Genomic DNA, 21,228 nt, shown 5'->3' with positions numbered 1-21,228 from the left:
TCATCAGATCTGGAGAGTGACCACTCATCAACTTGGTCAGTATTTAATCTTAGTCGAAGTTTGGATGTTCAAGTACCATTTTGCATCCTTGATCCAGGTCAAGATCAAATCATAGGCACTCATGCAAAGTCAGAAGCAGGAGATGATAGGCTTGGTGACTATGTTTTGGTGATATGCTGTCATTAATTAACACTAAATTGTTATCAGATCTGTCCCTTTTGCCTTTCTGAATGTGCCAGTATAAACCTGAGCAGTATTTCAAACCGTGAGATGTAAGGAGAGCATCACGTGAATTGAAACTTTTCATATGTAACAGTACTGTGAAGTTGCCATACTTTTTTTTTCCCTTCCATTTTTTTGATCTGCATGGAAATACGCTAGGAGTGGTGCTGAGTGGCAGTTCTTTAAGCATTAGCAGACTTGCAGAGTTCCTGATATAATAGACATTTTTGAAGAGTAGATATAAGGTCGTTGTAATCATTCCACAATGTGACTACAAGCAGTGGAAAAGGCAGGACACTGTCTATATGCTTCCTTAATTTCTTCTTGAGCTTTCTAAACCACTTGTCTTGGTTAAATCTGTATCAGTCAACACAGAGTGTTATCTGCACTTGCTAACGTGCATGTCAAGATGGGACTCCCAAAGATCTTAAGACACAGGGGAAGAAAGACTGCTAATGTTGCCTGCCAGTGCAAACCTGGTTTGAACAGGTAAATGCCCCTTGAGAGATTCAGCTGACCAAAAGCAAGAAAATGAAGCACTTTTTTTTTTTTAAGGAGTTTGAGAACTATTATGCTTTCCTAGAGGATACCAGTCTTTGCACTGAGTGGCCATACCAGATGACATGTATTGTCTGTATGGCCAATAGCTCTATTCTGAAACCTGACTGTGAAGTAGCAGAAGTTACTCAGGCAAGGAGTATCAGAAACTCAGAAAGAGCAGATCTTGCCATTGTCCTCAGAGTATTCACCTATTTCTGACAATGGCTAAAATCAGTAATTTGAGGGCATTACTCCACCTACGCAGTCATTGAGCACAGTTTTGGGTTCTGCCATGGTTCATGCCATTTGCATCTGTCAACAGAATGGCTGCCACTTACTGTGCTCGGTATTGTTGCCAAGTAAGTAGTTTTTCCTGTGGAGATAATGTCTGGTTGTTGAGGTACCTAATTCAGTATCTCAGGAGGTGAAGCTGATGCTTGTCAGGCTGTGTTAAATAGCAGGGTAAATTTCAACACTGATGGAAGAGTTGGGTTATTTTTCCTCCTGGTTCTCTCTGCACTGACCTAAGTTAGCAACATTCAGCAAAGTAAAGTTTCTGAAATAGGTTGCAAGGTACAATACCTGCTGCAGTGATGCCTTGGTGTGTGTAGAACAGGGGCTTGCCCTGGAGAGCAGTTGTACATACTGCATTAAATGAACGCACAACAAAAAAGTTTCATTTTGTTTTCTTCTGAGATGTGAGGTATTATCATGAGACTTCATGACTTACTCCATGAAGTCCCTGAATTCCTCCCATTTCTCCATGAGAAGGTTTTACTCTCTACTGTGAATACAGTATGCAGATATTCAGAAGCTGATGTCTGAAATAGATGTGTGAGGATGGAGGCTGCATGTATCCATGGGATTGTCATGTGCAGTGCTGGTTAGGAACAAATATTTCCAGGGATCTGCTTCACTGCACTGTTCACCATTTGCACCTGCCTCTTGGTGGTCCCAGTTGGTGTGACAGCTATTGAATTGTTCCTAGCTGACAACTGAATGGGTCAGGCATACCAAAAGATGCTGTTCCCAGTTCATGGTTGAGAGCTTGTAAGCACTTGTAGTTTGGAGTCTTATAAACTTTGCAAAGTATTAGCTTCAGGGTTATGACATTTGTGAGGTATGAGCAAAGATAAACTGTTTAGGTGTATTTGATGTGGGGGCTCTGGCAGCAGTTACTTGACAAAATGCTGACTGCAACTCCTTGTCTCCCCCATCAAAGTGAGCATCTCCTGCCAGCAGATGATTCTCAGTTGAGGCTGTTGAATGGGAAATTCCAGTGCAGCTTCATTTGAATATTAAGTGTACCTCAATATTGGTTCACTTTTATTGACGGCTCCCATCCATGTCGTGGTTGTTTACATTTAAAATGACCTTTAAAATCAATCCATGTTAAGCTTTTTGTGTAAAGGTAATTTTTATTGATGTTCTGGTTTTTATGACATGGACTATCCCAAGAGGCTTACAGTAAGACTTCCTGTCTTGTAAGATCCATTTTTTCTCTAGTGTTTGGGAGCTCTCTGTGTGATACACAATGAGCACCTAAAGAAGCCAGATTAAACTCTTAATGTCTTAATGTTCTTGAACACGTTGCCAGGTGAAGTAGCCAGCTGAGAATGTGGCCTCTTATCTTCGTGGGAAAGAAACTGCTGAGAATAACCTTCTCCTTGTACACTAAAGAAAAAGTGTTTATTTGCATTATTTTTATTATTGCCATGCTTTTATAGAGTTCAAATAAAGCTCCTGACAAGATCTGTGTATATTCTGTTACCAGCTCTTCCATGTTGCCTATATCCTTATCAAGTTTGCAAATTCTCCTCGTCCAGATCTCTGGGTCTTGGAAAGATCAGTGGACTTTGGAACAACTTACACTCCCTGGCAATATTTTGCTTGTAAGTATCAATCCTTGTGTCATTGCTCTTTTGTGGACAGGTTTCTTTAATCATTTCCTCAGTAGCAGCAAAATCAAACCATGGTGTTTGCTGAAGATTTCACCTGCAGAGAAGACAGTGAGCGTTAAATACATTTCTCCTTTCTTATTTAGCAACAATAAATTAGTGGTAAGAGTGTATGAGTATGATACCTTGAAAACATAATTCAGCATGTGAATATTTTTCTCTCTCTTGGGAATTTTTGAGTTGTTTTGTCTGACTTGTTTTTTGGGTATGTCAGAACTTCAGTGTCCTTCATCCCATAGGACCCTGGAGTTTCTTGCAAAAATCAGTGAAATACAAATGCAAAATCCTGGAGTACCTATATAGCTTTTCTTTGTGATAATATGAGAAATATTGTGCCATGTCTTGTCAGGAATTGATTAGGAAGAGAGATTATTGTTTTGAGGTATGTTGGTTTTTCTGTGCTGAGTGACACAATCACAGTTACTACTCTATTATGGGGACAATTTACCTGAAAGCACAGGGGATACTTCTCTGTTAATTTAAATTAGAACAATAGGTCTTATTTTCACACATAAAATGAATTTTATTCTTGCTTGGCTAGACTCAAAAGCAGATTGCTTGGAGCGCTTTGGAAAGGAAGCAAATCTTCCTGTGAGGAGGGACAGCGATGTCCTGTGCACCACAGAGTACTCTCGCATTCTGCCTCTTGAAAATGGAGAGGTAAGTGCTTTTAGGAAAGCAATGTGTGATGCTGGAGGCAAACAAACAGCATTGGTTTCAGAAGTTTGTTGGAAGTAATTTTTTATCTATGACTGCTTAAGTCTCTATCAGTAAGTCCATAATCTAAACCTAAGCGATATTTTGGGAGGGTGACCTGACTCCTCCTAATTTTCATCATTCCCTATGGGGGTAGGGGCTACTCAGAGCAGCCTGTGTTTATAGTTACCATAATTTATGTACCTCACTGTAGCCATGTGCATTCGAAGGTGTTGACTGCATTTTCTGAATACTTCCAATTTGCATGGCAAAACTTGGTGCATCAGAATTGCTCATGTGAGTAAAGGCTGTAGAAACAGATATTTACCATTCAAGAATAAGTAGCTGTTAAAAAAAAAAAAACTCTCTCTCTATATAAGAAAGCTACATGTTTATAATATAATACAAGTATTTGGAAAACATTGCTTTGATTTTAGCCATTGTTCCTTTCTAGGCAGAGCTGTGGCTTGTATTACTTGAATGAATGTTAAACTCCTGGATGTGCTGATGGCTCCTCCTGGCATTCTGCTTTTATGCCTGATGTGGTTAGAATTCAGATCTGAACTCCTCAAGAGTTATTCAGAGTTTTGAGCAGATGGATCTGTGGTTTCATATTAAAATAGAACTTATTTGTTAATGTGTCTGTAAAATTTTCCTAATCAGATATTGTAAAGAATAATTTCCACAGAAGAACACTGCTGGTGCCATTCCCTGTTACATGCTTTATGACTTTTCCTGAAGGAATTGTGCTGCAGTTGGAACAGTCATCATAGCCTTGTTACGTGCTTCAGAGTATAGGAGCCATTTGAAAGTAGAAATCTGTTATCTGAATGGTTATAAACAAAGTCTTTTACTGAGCCCTGTACATACAAACTAGGTTGTTTATTCAGTAGAGATTCATGATTGCTGAGCTGCTGGCAGCTGTTTCTTTAAAAAATAAAAAAGTATTGGATCCCTTGTTTTGGAAGTCAGACAAACCTGCTTTCATGTGAGGGGATTTTCTAAAGCAACACTGTGTACTTTCTTCCAGAAGACCATTAAAATGCTCGCAGGTACTGGACCTGGTAACAATAATATTTTCCAGGAATGTTTATGCCTTGACCCAAAAATAAATGTGCCTTGGGAAAGAGCCAAAATCTGATGTTTTTAATCAGGCTAAACTTCCATTGACACTGTCAACTGTTCAAATAACTACTTGTAACTATTCCTATTGTTTTTTCCTATTAAAATGTAGTTTTTGCATGCTATACCTACTGTTTTCAAAACAGATAGAGGCTTTTTTTTCCAATGTGCTATATGGATAATGAGAATACAGGAGGCTCCAAGACTAACAACACTATTTTTCCCAATATCCTGACTTCAGTATGAAATGCCTAGTTGTTACTGCAAATATGTTCAGAAACAATAGTAAGTTTTTGGATTCTTTTATTAATTCTGCTCTATGCTGCTATCGGCACTTGCAGTTGATATATTTTAACAAGAGCGTGCTTACTTTGTTAGATTGTCGTATCTTTGGTAAATGGCCGTCCAGGAGCAAGAAACTTCACTTATTCCCCTGGTCTTCAGCAATTCACAAAAGCAACAAACATCCGTCTCCGTTTTCTCAGAACTAATACTCTTCTTGGACACTTGATATCCAAAGCTCAACGGGATCCCACTGTAACTCGTAGAGTAAGTACTCTTGTCACTGAGATGTATGTACTCAACAATCATACCCAGCATGTTAGGCACCAAAAAATGGTCTGAATGTTTTAAGCTTGCAATATCCTGACAATGAAATTTGCAGTGACCCTATTTTTCTCCAGGTTTGTTTGAGACATGAAGGTAACTGGGCCATTATGGATTTATGGAGGGGCAGTAATGATTAATGATTTTGTAACAGACCATTTTCATTCCCTGCTTTCTAATATGGAAGGAAGTGGAGTGCATCATGGGAGCTATAAAGAGCCAAAGCAAAATTATTCTGAACTGTCTTTTTGCAGAACTGAGGAACTAAATCTCTTCATCTTTTTTTGGCACTACTTTCTGATATTTATTCACAAACGTTTTCAGAAAATAATGCCTGAGTTTCCAAAGGAGCAGAAATCAAAGGCTGTGCTTGAAAGTTCTTTCCACAAATCATTTGAGATGCCTAGGTGTTTTAAGTGCATTTTGGGCTATCCAAGAGCTTGAAGGCCGAAGTTCCACTCCCATTCAGTGGGTAAATATAAGGAAATACAGGGAACACCACACAGAAATTCATATACTTACAGAGATTTCAGACTTCATATTGTACTGCTATTTTTAACCTTTTCATTTAAAATGAAGATTTGGTAACAATTGGAGGAAACCCTGGGGTGAGGCACCACACAAATGTGTGTGAGGGTTTCTGCACTGAAAAACATAAAGCTATTCCAGTTATTTGACAGCACTCCCATCAAGTGCCCTTATTGCCTTAAGTAAATTTTAAGATGTTGCTCACAGGCAGAGGTAAATGCAGTATGCAGTTCACTTGGCAAGCAGCACAGCTTTAGTGTAAGGAACTTCTGGTGTTATCCTGGCCATGGGGTGTAGGTTAGATGAATGAAATCTCAAGTGTTTTATTAAATTGCTAAAGGAGAGTGCAGATTTTTGTTGTAGAGACCTTCCAAGTCTAGCAAACCTGATGTTCATATTTCTGATGTAATGCAAGCGAGGAAAGACCTATACATACTTCTTGTGCTTGTTCCACAGTATTACTACAGTATAAAGGACATCAGTATTGGTGGTCGGTGTGTTTGCCATGGCCATGCTGAAGTATGTAATCCAAAGAGTGCTGAAAACCAATACCAGTAAGTAAATGGAGCCTGACATTTATCTGAGAAAAACAATACATGAATGCTTTCAAATGACCTTTTTATATTATCAAAATATGTAGTGGTGCAAGGATTTTTTTCTTTATATTTAAAGAAAAATAGAACCTGCTAATGGTTGGCAAGAAAACTTGTCAAGAGCGATTGTATGTGAAATATAATAATAGAAAGTCTTAGATTTTTCATTTTAATTGACATAAAAGTTTGGCAGCTTGAGTAATTTCTTAGAAACCCATAGTTCTTTTTGGAAAACATGACTTGATATCACCTTCTTACATTAGGAATTAGAAGTCCAACTCAGGAACAAGGTCAGTGAACTTCATGGAGATATTGAGCACTTTAACTGAGCTCATGCAAGATCTAATAGCTTTAGATCATTACTGTAAAAACATAAAAACAAACTGAATTAACTATTCCCTTTCCCTGTCAAGTTCGTGACCTCCACGTTGATTTCACAGGGAATTAGGTCAGTCTTCTTGGCTCACCAGCTATCAGGCTGTCTCAAACATATTTTAAAAACCTGCTTTAAATCATCTGTTGCTCTTATCCATAATGGCATTAAAACAAACTTCTATCAGGACAATGCAATATTTCCAGTTGTGTTTGAATGAAGAGTAAGTGGGGGAGATAGGTGCCTCCATTCCAGATGTCTGTGCTAGGGAAAAGTAAGCAAAAAAGGTGAGAAATGTATGAAAATAGGATGGTTATACTCAAAAGTCTTACTGCCCCAGTGTTATTAGACTACACACATAAGAGAAGAATGTTGTAAAATGCCTCCTGAGTCTCAAGGTCTTTGTTCCTCCCAGGATTCAGTTACTATGCAGGATGGTAAGACCTAGCCCGCAATTAGAGCCTGCCCTTTAAGTAGGCTATTTAGCTAAATAAATCAAAAGCAGCCCTAAATTTCATTGGTAAATAGTGTGCACAGTCTTAAAAATAACAAGATCAAGTTATGATCTTGGTTTATTAAAAACACTGATAAAATTATTGTAAACAAAGCATAATGGAAAAATTATGAAGGCATGCGTTTAAAGGTGATAAATATTTTAATTACTGTAGGCCAACAAGCTTGAGCCTTGGAACGAAGCTGAAACAAGATACATCCTAAACTATTGTATACCAACTTGATTTAATAATCTAAAATAGTTTCATAATCCAGTCTGTTGAATCCAATTATAAACATTTTCTATAAGTAATGTGTTGTAATAAACCCATAATCACATGATTAAAGTAGTCAATCTTGAAGAATTTCAGGAAAATTCCAAAACATTCTAGTATTACTGATTGACTTCTTTACATGTGAGGTTTATGTCCTGTCCTTTTCATACAATGTGTAAGTCTTGTACTGCAGTAAAATGAAGAAAAAACCAATTATTTTTTATTTAAAAACTTAAAAAAAAAAAAAATAAAGCCCAGCTTTATTAAGAGGCTTTCACTTCTGTAGGTTTCAGTGTGAATGTCAGCATAACACTTGTGGGGAAACCTGTGATCACTGCTGCCCTGGATATAATCAGAAACAGTGGCAACCTGCAACAGCTGGGAGCACAAACATATGTGAACGTGAGTAGCCAAAAAGATGGTGGGTTAAAAGAGATACTGACAAGAGGGTGGGAATTAGCTGTAGCACACATGTTCATGGAACATAACCAGCATGCTTTAACACCCTTTTTTTCTGTATAGAGAAAATTCTTTCCATACAGAAAACGGAAAAATGCAGTGAATATTATTTATGTTCTTCTTTCTTATTAAACAGTGAAAATACTAATTTGTGTGAGAATATGACATGAGAAAAGTGGAAGACTTTTTGTAGAACATTGAGTCAACATCCCTCCCCAGTCACAGCTGTCTGCTGACAGGCTATGGCTTTCCAAGCAGAGCAGAGACTATAGGCACCTTTACAACTCCAGCATATTCCTTTCCATTACCCTGCCTCTTGGTGTTCAGGTTGCAGAGATGTTGCTTGAGGCTGCCACTGCTTACAGGTGCTTGAGCTGACCCTCCCTTCTCAGGCTGAGTTGCCCCTCACTGACCATATGTCAGTGGCACAAAGGTGTTCCTGGTGGGGAATCCTGGTGATTCCACACTTGTACCTCTTCCCATCCTTGTATTTGGGAGTTTGGGGTATGATATCCCTACAGACTGACTAGTCAAGCTGGAGAAGCCCATTCATTTGCCTTTCTCCCAGTTCCCCTGTGTTTCATTATTTTGTTAAAGAAAGTGACAGCATGGACCCTCTTTTGGTGATGGGTGTGTACTGTCACACATGGGTGTTTTGCATCCCCCAGACAGAAACCAGGTAGGGTGGTTGCCATCTCTGTGCACAGCCATTTCCTTTGTGTCTGGCCCAATTTATTTTTCTCGTCTGCCTTTCCTGAGAGTAGCACAGCCAGTGGGTACAAACTGGTAACAGGAGAACCTTACCTGAAAGCCGAAGAGATGGACCTATATAATTAGTCTGAGGAATAAAGAGATGGCTTGTTTAATTAAAACTGCAGTACTATGACTTGGGATGCGGGAGGGAGGTTGTGTGTGATTAAAATGTTTGATAGGAGGCAGGCATGTTGGGACACAATTTTTTGAACAATATTTGAAACCCCATTTAAGTACCCCTCTTTGAAAGGAAAACATTTTCTGCCAGAAAAGAGGTAGACAAAGAGCATAAATAATGTCATGTTTTTTGAAGAATGAGTTTATAGAGGATCATCTATAAGATTCTGAGCCAAAACCACTTCGTTTCTAACTAACGCTGAAAAAATTTCCTTTTTAGTATGGATTGCTCCTAGCAGTTTGAGGTGATTTGTTGAGAGCGTTTGCCAGGTGCAGGCTTCTTTTGCTGGCAGTCAGGAGTGAGGGAATTAAAGCAATCTTGTTCATCTTTCCAGAAGCCTGAGGTTCCTTGAGAGAAACTGCTTGAAAGAGGTTGGTGGGAGCTTATAGGGATCAGCCCAACATTTGGCTGTGAGCTTCCCAGTACGTATGGATCAGCAAATGGCCCGAAGTGGTGAAAAGGTGTTTGATCAGGTAGAAGGGGGTTCTATTCCCCTATCAGTGAAAATGCTATTACTATAATCAGAGGAAGCAATTTTCCATTGCTGTTAGAACACATAGCTGAGCTGTACCTCACAGATGGTTTGGCCCTAGAGGCAAGGGAGGTTTTATTTACATTGTTAATTACATGTGTGTATATATATATGTTTTATATATATATAATATTATCTTTTTTTCCTTTTCTGACTTAATATCTTAAGCCGGCATCTCATTGTGTAATTTTTTGTTTTCTTGAAGAATTATGTGAGTAAGAAAACCCAAAGATCTTCATAGGCTATTGCAACCTGGCCAGGGAACCCAGTCTTGAACCCTATCCAGTTCTTGTCAGCAGACCATAAGAGAACCTGATATCAGGGCACCTCCTCAGCTGTGTGGTTGGTAATTTTTGGGAAAAGGTTTCCTTATCCACAGCTCTTCAGAGAAAAAGACATAGAGAAGATACAGAGAATGATCTAGTTTCTCTTCTCGTCTGTATGATTATGTAGCAAGAATGGAGAATCAGTTGTCCCTGAGTTGTGCTCCCAGTTGTACCAGGAACTGGGAATAGACTTTGGAAGAATTACCTCCCATTTGCTTCTCTCATCCTGAAGAAGGGCCAGAGCCCTTAGCTTCTGTAACCCATTACCTTTCAGGGTATTGTGTCCCCTAGTCCAGATGAAGGGAGGATTTCCCTAAACATGAAGTAATAGCTTTATCAAGTCATAACTTCACGAATTTCCTGGGAAGGTTGCCCTGGGGTGCTGAAGCAGCTGTAATTAAAAGATCAACTAGCACTGAGATGCTTGGGGAAGCCTGGTTTTGCTTTCTTCATTCTTTCAAAAAACATCCCATTTTCCTCTCCAGCAAAGAAGGAAGATCAGATCAGGAAGAAAAGAGGACATGGAATGAATTTATGGCCCTTTGATTTATTCTATTTTGTTTGCTGTTATGGTTGGTTACTACTCAGGATTATATTATAGCCAAGTTTGCTGGTATATCTGTATCTACAGTTGAATATGAGAGCTCTTTGGTGTAGGTCTTTTTATTTAAATGTATATATCTTTTCTATAATTGTTAATTTTAAATAAAGGTTTAGTGCACATTGCATCAGTCCAGATGTATTTTTGAGGCATGAAAAAATAAGATAAACATTTGAGCATGTTTTTGATAATTTAAAAAAAACTGCTGTGGCCATTCTTCTGGAGCTTCCTAATCCTGCGTTTATGCATAACTAGTTTAGTTTTGAGATGGTACAACTGTTGCCTTCTCTGATAAGACTATCTGCATGTTTTCTTCATGTCTACATTACTGTACTATGTTTCTGGTATGAAAATCCGTTGTTTATGGGTAAATATGTCCATTTGAGTATACTCCAGTATGCCTGAGTGTATGCACACATAAAAAAATCTGATCTTCTTTTCTACCTCTGCTAGAGGTAAATGCTGGAGATTGCTAAATTCCATCATTATAAAAAAAGCTGACTTGGAATATTACTTTTTCAGCCTGCAATTGCCATGGACATGCCACTGATTGTTACTATGATGCTGACGTTGATCAGCGTCGAGAAAGCTTAAACATCCATGGGCATTATGAAGGTGGAGGAGTCTGCATTAACTGCCAGGTAAAAAGGTCATTTTGATCAGTTTAAATAAATGTGTACACCAGTAGTTTTGGGTCTGACCAGTCCAGATAGGCCCATTTCTCTGATGGTGTTATTACTTGTACTCAAAGTGTGGAAAAAGGTGCGTGAAAATAATTTACCTTGTTCAGCATTGCTTGTTAATGTGTAAAAGACACATAAAAATTGTATTGGTGCTCAGTCCTGTGTGATCGAAATAGAACCACACAATGTAACAATTTAATCAACTGTAAAAATTCCCTTTCCTCTTGTTACAAACTCTGCCATTTCCCTGCTTAACAGAAGGAAGTAAAATTAACCAAATAAAATGCCAGCTCAGGCTCAGCTGGTTCCTTACTGCAGCAAAAGGCAGAGGGCTCTCTGTCATCAGTGGAAATAAAGGAGAATGTAGACTATACCAAGATGGAAAGTTATAGGTATTGGGAAAGCACAGAATCATAGAAGGGACCTCTGAAATTCTTTGGACTAGTGCTCCACTCAAACCAAGGCTAGATGCAAAATTATATCCAGCTGCACTGAGAAACAGTTGAATTCTGAAAATTTCTGAGGATGCACTTCACACGCACTCTGGGTAATCTTTTACAGCACTTAATCACACTCTTGTTCAGTAGGAATTTCTCCAATTGCAGGTTGTGATAGTTGGCTTTTGGGCTTTTGCTGTGCTTATGTGAGAAGAGTTGGTTCTGTCTTTTGTGTAGAGGAAGGATGTCTTAGGTAGAGGAAAATGACCATTAGGCACCTCCCCCCTCCAAGCCAACCAAAGTCATTCCCTCAGGTTCCCCTGAAAACTGAGGGAATGAGCTCCAGCCCCATAATTATCTTAGAGGCTCCATTGGATTCAATCAGAAGTTTTAAATTTGGAATCAGAGACTTTACACTGTGTCTGTCATAAAAGGATAGCACGCTCTTGGAAAGAACGAGAATTTCTTTCATTCTGATTTTGTTCTACTCTAGCAATGACTATGAGGAAAGATCAAACAAGACTCTGATAAAGATCTGATTTTGGACTTCTCTCTGCTTTGAGCGGGACTGAACTACTTGACCTCCTGAGGTCCCTTACAACCTAAGTTATTCTTTGGTTCAGTGATCTCACGGTTAAATAAATCCAGACTTACTTGGAAGTCTGTCTTCCTTTTGTTGTCAAGTCATCTGATGTATAAGCAGCTGACCAGAATTCTGCATTACAACAAAATTATCATCAGTTCTATGTTCCTGTGAAACCTGTGTGTCATGATTTATGTAATACCATGCTGTGCATTTGAAAATATAGCTGTATTTAAGCAACAGAAAAGGGAAATATCCAGTGAACAGTATGTTTTCCATATTCTTCTTAATATAATCAGATGTTGTCCAAAAGGCAGGCAGAAGAGAGTAGAGTTATTTTTACTAATGTGAGTAGAAGAAATGTTCTTTGTGTTCCAGTTGACGTTTCTGCGCAGAACTTTGCTCATGCAGTCTGGCAAGATTTCCCATGTTGGTCCTTTCTGTCAGCTCTTTGTTCATGAAAGAACATTTCTTTTAATACTGCTTCCAAGATAGAAAATAGCAAAATTAGTCTAAATCTACAAGTCCTGGTTATATGACTGATACGAATTGTTTATAATTAATTTTGTGGAAGTTAAGGTGGATTAAATGAGTTTACCATAGATCCAATTATAGCTTTCTTTTTTTTTTTTTTTTTTTTGTTTTCATCGACAAAGCGCATTAATTTTAGTTTAATTTTACTGTTTGTGTCAGGGGAAAGAAACATTTTAGGAATGGATGCCTGAACAAAGAAGTGATGTAATTGATAGATAGAAGATAGAATCAGTTTCTTTAGAGTATGATGACAAAGGAGCTCTGGAAATCACATAGTCCTACTCAAAGTAGGTGTAATTAGATCAGGTTGCTCAGGAACTCATTCCTCCAAGCTTGGAACACCTCCAAAGATTGGAATGCCACAACCACTCATGGCAACCTGTTTCAGTGTTTGACTGCCTGCATGATAAATTTTGTCCCTAATATCGAACTGAAATTTTCCATGTTCCAGTCTGTGCCTATTGCCTCTCATCCTTTTGCTGAGCACCTCTCCTAAGAGTCTGGGTCCATCCCCTTTGTATTCTCTGATCAGGCAGTTGTAGGGAGCAATAAATTCACCCTTCTCTTCTCAACGCTGAAGAAACCCAACCATCTCAGCCTCTTCTTTGATGGCATGTGCTTCAGTCCCTCACCATCTGAGTGGGTCTGTCCAGAGCACCTGTCATCGTATCACACAGCTCCATGAGGTTGATTGGGCATACTTTGCCCTAGGCACACTATGCTGGATGTGTCCCATCACCTTCCTGTCCTTTGTATGTTCTAAGATAATTTGTTCACTGGATCTCCTTCCCTGGTGAGCAGTGGGCCCCTACCCCCTTAGCTTTTGTTTTGCTGCTGCTCTACTCTTGGAATCTTTCTTTTTGTGTTTCACCTTCCTTCCTCGTTTTATCTCTGCTAAGCTTTGGCTTTCCTAACTCCACTACTGCATGTTTGGGCAATGTCTTTCTCTTGCCACCAAGTAGCCTGTCCCTGCTTCCACCTTCCATGTACTTTCTCTTTGAGTTTGAGATCAATCAGGAACTCTGTGTTTATCTGTGCTGGCCTTCTGCCATGCTTGCACATTGGAAAGAACTTCCTTGTTCTAAGGAGGCTGTCTATGAGCTCTTGGTCCCTGTTCCCACCCAGGACACTTCACACAGGATCTTGTCAAGCAGCTATCTGAGCAAGGACAAATCTGATTTTCAGAAGCCCAGAACTGTAATTCTGCTATTGTCTTGTTTGCTTGTCTTTCATACATTGAAAATAACTTCTGGATTAACTGCACCCTGCTGCATTGTCTCTCTGGCATCCTCCTGAAGCTCTGTCTGGGCTGGGGCCACTGATGTGCCACTAGAGTGAGCACCAGTAGCCACTGAAGAATGTGCAGAGTCCTGAGTGCCCTGCTCATGAACTGCCCACCAGTCCATCCAGGAAAGGCTGTGTCCCTGCACAGCCCTGAATTGCAACACTCCCTAAGGAGGAACTAAACAGGGAGCGGGAGAAATGCTTTGGTTGCTCCAGGGCAGAGCTTCCTGCTCTGGTTCCCCAGCTCTCATGTCTATGAGCTCATCAGGATGCCTCATGACCATGATTTACTCAACTAGTACTTGCCATCACTGCTGTAATTCAAATTGCTTAGGATCTTTTTGTGTGTGTGTGTGCCTAAACCACTTATTTATAGAGACATATACTTTTCTAATGGAAAATCTGGTTTGAACTGCACTGTTCAGCTTTTGGTTTATTTTGGTCTTGCTGATCTTAGACACAAAGTATTTGAAAATTAATATACAGTATAAGGAAAAATTCATTATGCAGTTGCTTGAACAATATATACATCATAGTAAGAAAGTAGCCTAAAAAGAGATATTATATGATATAAAGCAATATTTTTTCAATTTTTTTTTTAATGGGAGGAGGGGTTTATAGTGCTTTAAAGATAAAATTCAGCTGCTTTATGTGAGAATACCACAATTCAGAAGCCTGTAGAGAACAGGTGGTTAAAGAACACCACATAATGATTGATGTCTATTGCAGTCCTATTCCATTCTTTTTTCCCCTTCTTAGTTGTACATAGAAACAATGTAAAGGATGTTATTGTTTCTTAATTCTTCCAAGTTCCTCTCTTTATCTCATATTATCCTTTTGTTTTATTTTACACAGCATAACACAGCTGGGATCAACTGTGAGAAGTGTGCAAAAGGCTACTATCGTCCTTACGGTGTTCCAGTGAGAGCTCCCGGTGGTTGTATACGTGAGTCCTTCTCTATGGAGTATCTTCTCCTGGTGGCTTGAGGGATTTGGGCTATAATCAAGGCATAGGGTGCATCTTTTGGGGAGGCAAAAATGAAAAAGTGGTCAAAAGATGTTGGAGAATAGCTACAAATGAATTTCTGTGTTGCTTTAAAGCTTTTAAATTGTATTCTTCTCAACTTATGTGTCATATGAGCATAAATCTTCAGAACAGCAGAAGGATAATAAGAGGAAGTAGGCCATAAAAGGGTACTGGGGAGATAGGATGATGGAAACCTGGGGTGCTGCAATACACCCCACAGTGAGGAGGATCTCAGGATCTCTACGAAGCCATTCTCATCTCCTGCTCTCATGATCTTGTTTCTCTTAGCTCTCTGATGTACATGTGAGGTATCCTGTGACTCTTGGGTTACTTGAAAATTTTATTCTATAGCTCAAAAGGTCACAAGGGTAACTACTCTGATCTTATGCAGTGCTGAGCCCACTGATTAATAAGTGATGCAATGGGGTAATTACTGATAGAACATCTGAAAAAGAACTGAGTATAGGTAAGAGCTAGGTGTTGGATTATGAACAGGCTGAAGGAGCCATGTGACAGGTAGAAGGAAACTACAGTTATGTTGTGTTCGGGGATTGAAAGGAGTGGGAAGTCAGCAGAGCTGTGGTCATAGTGTTGCATGTAGTGTGTAAGTGAAAGGGAATAGTGTGGTGCTTAGCCTAGATCATGGAGACAGAGGAGTTGTTGCCACAGGAAAATTGCTGCAGTCCTGTGGAGGAACAACGTGCAGCTTTTGGAATTAAAAAACCCTGAACACTCTAAGAAAATAACATGGGTTTTCCTTTTAAGGGATGTATTGGTGATATGTAAGTACTTGGGAAATGTTAACTCTTTAAATAATGAGTCATTCACATCTGCAAGTTTATTGTTATAATGCCATTGTGCGCTGCTGTAAAAGGCAAATTAATTATTTTCCAAAGAGTGCCTAATTGCTGGTGCTTTTACTTAGCCTGCAGTTGTAACTTGGAGCATGCAGATGGCTGTGAGGAAGGGTCTGGCCGCTGCTTCTGTAAGCAGAATTTCCAGGGAGACCACTGTGAACGCTGTGCTGACGGATTCTATGGTTATCCATTTTGTGTCTGTAAGTATACAAGTAAAATTGCCCCTTTTTCCGTATTTTAAATGTGCATTAAAGAATTAATGGTTTTCACGCCTCTTGACTTGGTTGAAAAACATCTGGCATCTCAGCTTCACATGTTTATGTGTTCTGATAAATCAGTTGTTATACTACTGAAGAGAGTTGGGTTTATTTAACAAAATGATAGCGACTTGAAAGACAAAGAGATTGTGCTGCATTCTCACAATTCTGCATTCATTGGAGACATCAAGTTTACAGCCTATTCTCAGTAAGTTGTGAACTCTAGTCCTAAAGCCCTGAACAAATTGTTTAAACATGTGTCAGGATTTGTGGGGATAAAGACCACCTGGACAGGGAAGTAGTTCTATGTCTGTAATGAGGGGGAGCAAATGGGTGTGTGTTCTCCTTGACACCTCCTAGGATTTGGAACTTGCCTCTCTGATAAACAATGCTTTTCCCATAAAAAATTATATATAAAATAACTGAGCAGGAAATGTAGCATCAGGATTGTATTTGCTGCATAAAAGCTTCTGACTCCATGAAAAGATTGCAAAAATGCATCAGTGGGATGTTTTGTGCCCTCAGGAGAAAGAAGTGTGTTTCTGACAGCTGATAAAAAACAAGGGTTGATCTGGGACCAGATCTGAGGTCTGACTAGAAGAGAGGTACCACAATAAAAACACAAGAAAACAATACAAAACAAAGGAAAAAAAACCCTGTGAAAATTGAATGTTGTCTGAATTCAATGTCTGTGATAGAATAAATCCTGTCTGTACAGTACATTCTAGATTATCACATCTCCTATATCCTCATGATTGAAATCCAACATTTTTACCTAAGTTCATCTCAGGTAGACATTGATCTAAGTCCCATGGATGTTTGTAGCTCATTGATTTTGGATTCTATCTCAATGCAAGAATGTTTAAGAATGGGAAAGACAATCCAGCAATCTGGAGGACTCTCAAGTAAAAGCTCCTAAGATGTACTGTACATGTCATAACTTATGGCAGTGCACATATCAAGTGGTAATGCCACACAGAAGGAGATGGACCTTCAGCTGGAAGCAGGAAATGTGACGTAAATATGGAGCTCCTTAGATAACTCTCACAATGCTGTCTAGTGTAAGAAAGCTTTCTGCATGAAAGGATAGGGAGCAGGAAAGCAACCTTGTGGCATTTCTGAATGGTGTCTGGCCTTTCATGCTGCTTTTTAGAGAAGGGAGGTTTGTACCTGAATTGGAAATCATAAGTACACTGTCTCTTATCTCTTTCCTAAGAAAACTAAAGAAAACTAAGCTGAAGTTGGTTACTAGAGTCATATGCATATCGTGCTCTCTATATTGACAGGAGGTTGCTTCATTATTCGTCATGATTTTTAATGAAATGAATGTGTTTGTTTCAAATACCTCGTTGTTTCTTTTGTTTTAAAGATACTCCTGTATATCCTTTTACTTCTTCGATTCCAAGAGATGCTGTGGCTGGTGACATAATAGGCAAGTTCTTGGTGTTTTTTTCCCCATTTCATTGTTTTTCCCCATGTTGCTGTTTTTCACTGTTTTAGTGGCGCCTGGTCTTTTGTAGAATCATTGAGTTGATCTTTATGTAGTAGTTTTGCCTCTGTTGGTATTTATCTTTCAAGAGAACCTCTGTTCTTGCCAGAAGTTCATCATATTGTCATGTTTGTACTAAGCAGTTTAGTGGGCTAGCTCCAGAAAGAGTTATGGATCAAAGTAACTTCGGCCAGCCTCCGGCAAACATCTGCAGGAGGGGCTGACCATCTTGTTTGGTGCACTTAAGAACAGATCCATCAAGACTTTCTGACATGTACAGCTCTCTGACACAACAAGCATTGCTTTGCAGTGTAAATCTCTTTCTTCAGGCTAACTGGCCTCTGCCTCTGGACTGTCCTCTCTCACCTGGCAAATTGTACATTGCCCTTGGCACTGAAAGATTTTGATTTCTAAGAAAGGTTCATATTTCTTTTTCAGCTCACTGCAAAGTTGCCTCCACACAATGATTCCCTTGGTGGGCTTACATTTTTTAGTCTGTATTATCATACTGCACAACAGAGACATCATCACAGCTAGCACTTAATCATTTGCATACTTATAATGCACTTCACCTTTTTACAGCATCCAGAATAATTGCCCTGGTAGACCTCGGTGTGCTCTGTTGCATATCCCCTTTTCTCACAAATTTTTAAAAAGAAGAAGAAGGAAAACTCTGAAGGAAAGTGAATAAATATAACAGGAGAAAAGATCTTGAGCTATTTACAATGAGCAGCATCAGAATTTGAAGGCATAAGAAAGGCAGCTGCCTCTAAGAGGAAGTTTCTGTAGAAGTAGTAAGTTTGTGCTGTTAGACTAAGCACAATTACAGGTTGTTTTTTAAATGAGATTTGCATGTAAGGCTCATACAAATAGGGTATTTTTGTTCAAGAGTAATATTTACCAACTACTGATCTGTTTATCTCTGAAAAATGATAATGAATTCTGTGATTTGATGCACTAACTTTGTTTTTTTTTCTTCTCCTTTCCTGTTTTAACTAGAAGGAGGCTGCAAACCAGGGTATTTTGGCCCCCAGTGTCTGCGTAAGTGATGTCGTTTCTTTGACACTTGGAGCCTGTGCTCCAGCATAAATGCCAGCCTTTGGCTTCCAAGGGAAGTAGGAGCTTTAAGATCATAATACTGCAAATGTTTTCTTTACAAATTGCTCTTCAGCGTGCCAGTGCCATGGTGCGGGAGTGCTGGGCAGTGACTGCGATGGAAGCACCGGGCAGTGCAGATGTCGAACTGGATTTGGGGGTTTTTCCTGTGATACCTGTGCAGCTGGGTATTTTCAGTACCCCTTCTGCCAGGGTAAGCCAAACATTCCCTTTTGGCAAGCATATCCAAAACCACCAAGTTTTATCCTGAAGGGTGTTGTTATTTTGCCATGGACATGTATTCATAGCAGGCTGTCCCAAAACGCACACAAGTCAAAGGAGAATAATGTGACAAGGGAAGATTTTGATCTAAAAATGCCCCCCTTTCCTTGGTTGCTGTCTGCTGTTTGATTCAGCTGCCAGACTCTAGTTTGTGGTTGGATTTAGTAACATTAATTAAACTTAGAATAACTGTGGAAGCATTTCTGTTACTTATCCTTGGAATTTTTTTTTTTAATTGTGTTTGATATAAGTTAGCAACCTCACTTTGATGCACCAAGCTACCCTACCTAATCAATACTAGAATACTGACTGGTTTTGAACATCAATAACTGTCTCTATACTGTCTTTCTAGGCAATTTATTAACCACTCTCACCTGAGATTGTAAATCTAAACCATAAATTGTTTGGGTTCAGTCCCAGAAGTGATGGAACTACTTTCAATAGCTGGCATACCACTTGGGACTGATAAATCAGACTCTCAGTGGGGCCAGGCCAAGTGTAGTGCTTTGACACTGATAACTGAACTTTGAGCCAGTGTCACTGCTCTTTCGTTAATGTTTTCCTTGTTCCTGAATTTTTACAGATGTGAGCAATCAATAAAAGCTGTTATGAACCCATATAAATTTGATGGGAAAATTGTGGTTCTGTTGAGCATCAGGGAGCAGGGAGTTGCTTTTTCTGCTCTTTTTTCCATATATATTTTTATTTCAAGAAAGATAAAAGAAGAGAGCCTGTGCCTGTGCAGAAGCTGCCTCTGAAGTATCTTTTCTCATTGGCAGTGTGTGAATGTAACTTGCTGGGTACCCAGCCCGAAGTCTGCGATTTTCTTGGGAGGTGTCTTTGTCGCTCAGGGGTCGCTGGACTTCAGTGTGACAGCTGCCAGTCTGGCCACCACTCATTCCCTGCCTGTCAAGGTAAGGCTGCTCATTGCATGTACAGCATCAAACAGGCCCCTGAAAAGGCAGACAGAAGTGCTTTCCAGGACAGCAGCCAAAGCAACGTTCACAGCAGCAAATGGGCAACTCCCTCTTCTGCTCTACAGTGAAATCCTCATATATTCTAATTCTCCAATTTCAGGCATGTTTCAATAGTAGGGAAGAATTATATAGTCCTTTTCCTCACAGGCTTTTTTTTTTCCCTCATGGTCAGTCTGATGTACCCTCAGTCAGCACAGCTGTCTTACTAATAACCAAAGCATTTGAAAGCTGTTCTCACATGGAGGCCCACAGCAACGGGGCACACTTGACTGCTGAGGAACCAGCAGAGCAGAGCTGTGAAGCACCGGTCTGAATTTGCAGAGGGTCCTTGTTTGCTACCTTGTAAAATGTGTGTTCTGTAAATATGAAAATCTGAAGCCCTCGTTTTGCCCTTCATGGTGGTTTCTCACTCACTTTAAGATCACCTGACAAGCATTGACCCAACCTCTCTCCATGTAGGCATGAAACATGAAAGATCTCTATGGGATTTCCCACCAAGGACTAGCCTGCTTTTTTACAAGACAGGGAAATTAATGGAGTATAACTTTTGAGTATCATAATGGTCTTGTGTGCATACGAGGACTCCCATCAAGTCCTACTTGGCCCTAGGTTTTATCTGCCTTTAAAGTGAGTGAGAGAGGGACCCTTAATCCTTAGTGATTTTTCCATTGAGAAAGAATATAGAGTATTATAGAGTTCTGGTATGTGCTTTCCTGTACTGATTAACAAGATTTATGTACAACATTATGATTTGCTTTCTTCTCTCTTGTTATTTTTGGCTATTGGCTATGTCAGTCTTCTTCCTTTGGGCTTATGCAGTTGTTTATCTCTGATAAATGGACAGCAGAATTCTTTATGGCCTCGTGACCTGGTTTCAGCTGGGGAAGAGTTAATTTTATTCCTAATACTGTGTACAGTGCTGTGTTTTACCTTTTTTCCCAGTTCTTTTCCCCATCCCATGAGTGGGGTGTGAGTGGCTGCGTGTACCTGGTTGCCAGCTGGGGTTAAACTGTGGCACCTTGCAAAGACAGACTGTGTTGTGTTACCAAACAAAATGGGTGGAATAAAGAAATACCTACCACATAATTGTGGGTTTTATGGTTTGGAGTAGATGAACATTTTTAATGAAAAACATAAAATCAGGATCCTGCATTGGTACACACTGTTCACTGGTCTTAAAATAACCTTTTTTTTTTTTCCCTAGAACAAAATCAAGTAGCAATCTTAAAGCAAATCAAACCCATATTGAATATGTTTGATCTTGGAGCACCAAAAGCTGAAAAGAGAAATAAAAGCTTAAAAGAGCATGCAAAAACAAATTGTAAAAGACAGATAAAAATAGTTGAAAATACAGTCAGTGGGATTACTCAGAACTGCTGCAGTTCACAGTTTGTTCAGTTAAAATGAGCTGCCATGGGTTTAAACATAAATTAACACAGCATGCTGCAAGCTGTGGTGGAAAGTGAGCA

General features: G+C 39.4%; 1 protein-coding gene across 3 annotated transcripts in view; it reads left to right on the top strand.

The window, feature by feature from the left end:
• Positions 1 to 21,228, top strand: part of LAMA3 (laminin subunit alpha 3) — a 111,354-nt gene that overhangs the window by 18,083 nt on the left and 72,043 nt on the right. For 2 of the 3 annotated variants that reach the window (XM_042029760.1, XM_042029739.1), the window contains exons 3-14: positions 2,537 to 2,654; positions 3,262 to 3,380; positions 4,917 to 5,087; positions 6,129 to 6,226; positions 7,692 to 7,807; positions 10,777 to 10,895; positions 14,631 to 14,721; positions 15,728 to 15,859; positions 17,286 to 17,348; positions 18,405 to 18,446; positions 18,577 to 18,714; positions 19,562 to 19,696. In XM_042029760.1, the coding sequence (XP_041885694.1) occupies positions 2,537 to 2,654; positions 3,262 to 3,380; positions 4,917 to 5,087; positions 6,129 to 6,226; positions 7,692 to 7,807; positions 10,777 to 10,895; positions 14,631 to 14,721; positions 15,728 to 15,859; positions 17,286 to 17,348; positions 18,405 to 18,446; positions 18,577 to 18,714; positions 19,562 to 19,696 (1,342 nt within the window). The remainder of the gene's footprint in view (positions 1 to 2,536; positions 2,655 to 3,261; positions 3,381 to 4,916; positions 5,088 to 6,128; positions 6,227 to 7,691; positions 7,808 to 10,776; positions 10,896 to 14,630; positions 14,722 to 15,727; positions 15,860 to 17,285; positions 17,349 to 18,404; positions 18,447 to 18,576; positions 18,715 to 19,561; positions 19,697 to 21,228) is intronic. The other variant, XM_042029749.1, reaches the window with a different exon arrangement.

The sequence above is a fragment of the Corvus kubaryi genome, unplaced genomic scaffold (assembly GCF_017639235.1).
Source record: "Corvus kubaryi isolate FWS band 111438036 unplaced genomic scaffold, C.kubaryi_AGA036_p1.0 132, whole genome shotgun sequence".
Classification (NCBI taxonomy): Eukaryota; Metazoa; Chordata; class Aves; order Passeriformes; family Corvidae; genus Corvus; species Corvus kubaryi.
This window is presented reverse-complemented; position numbering and strand designations above follow the sequence as displayed.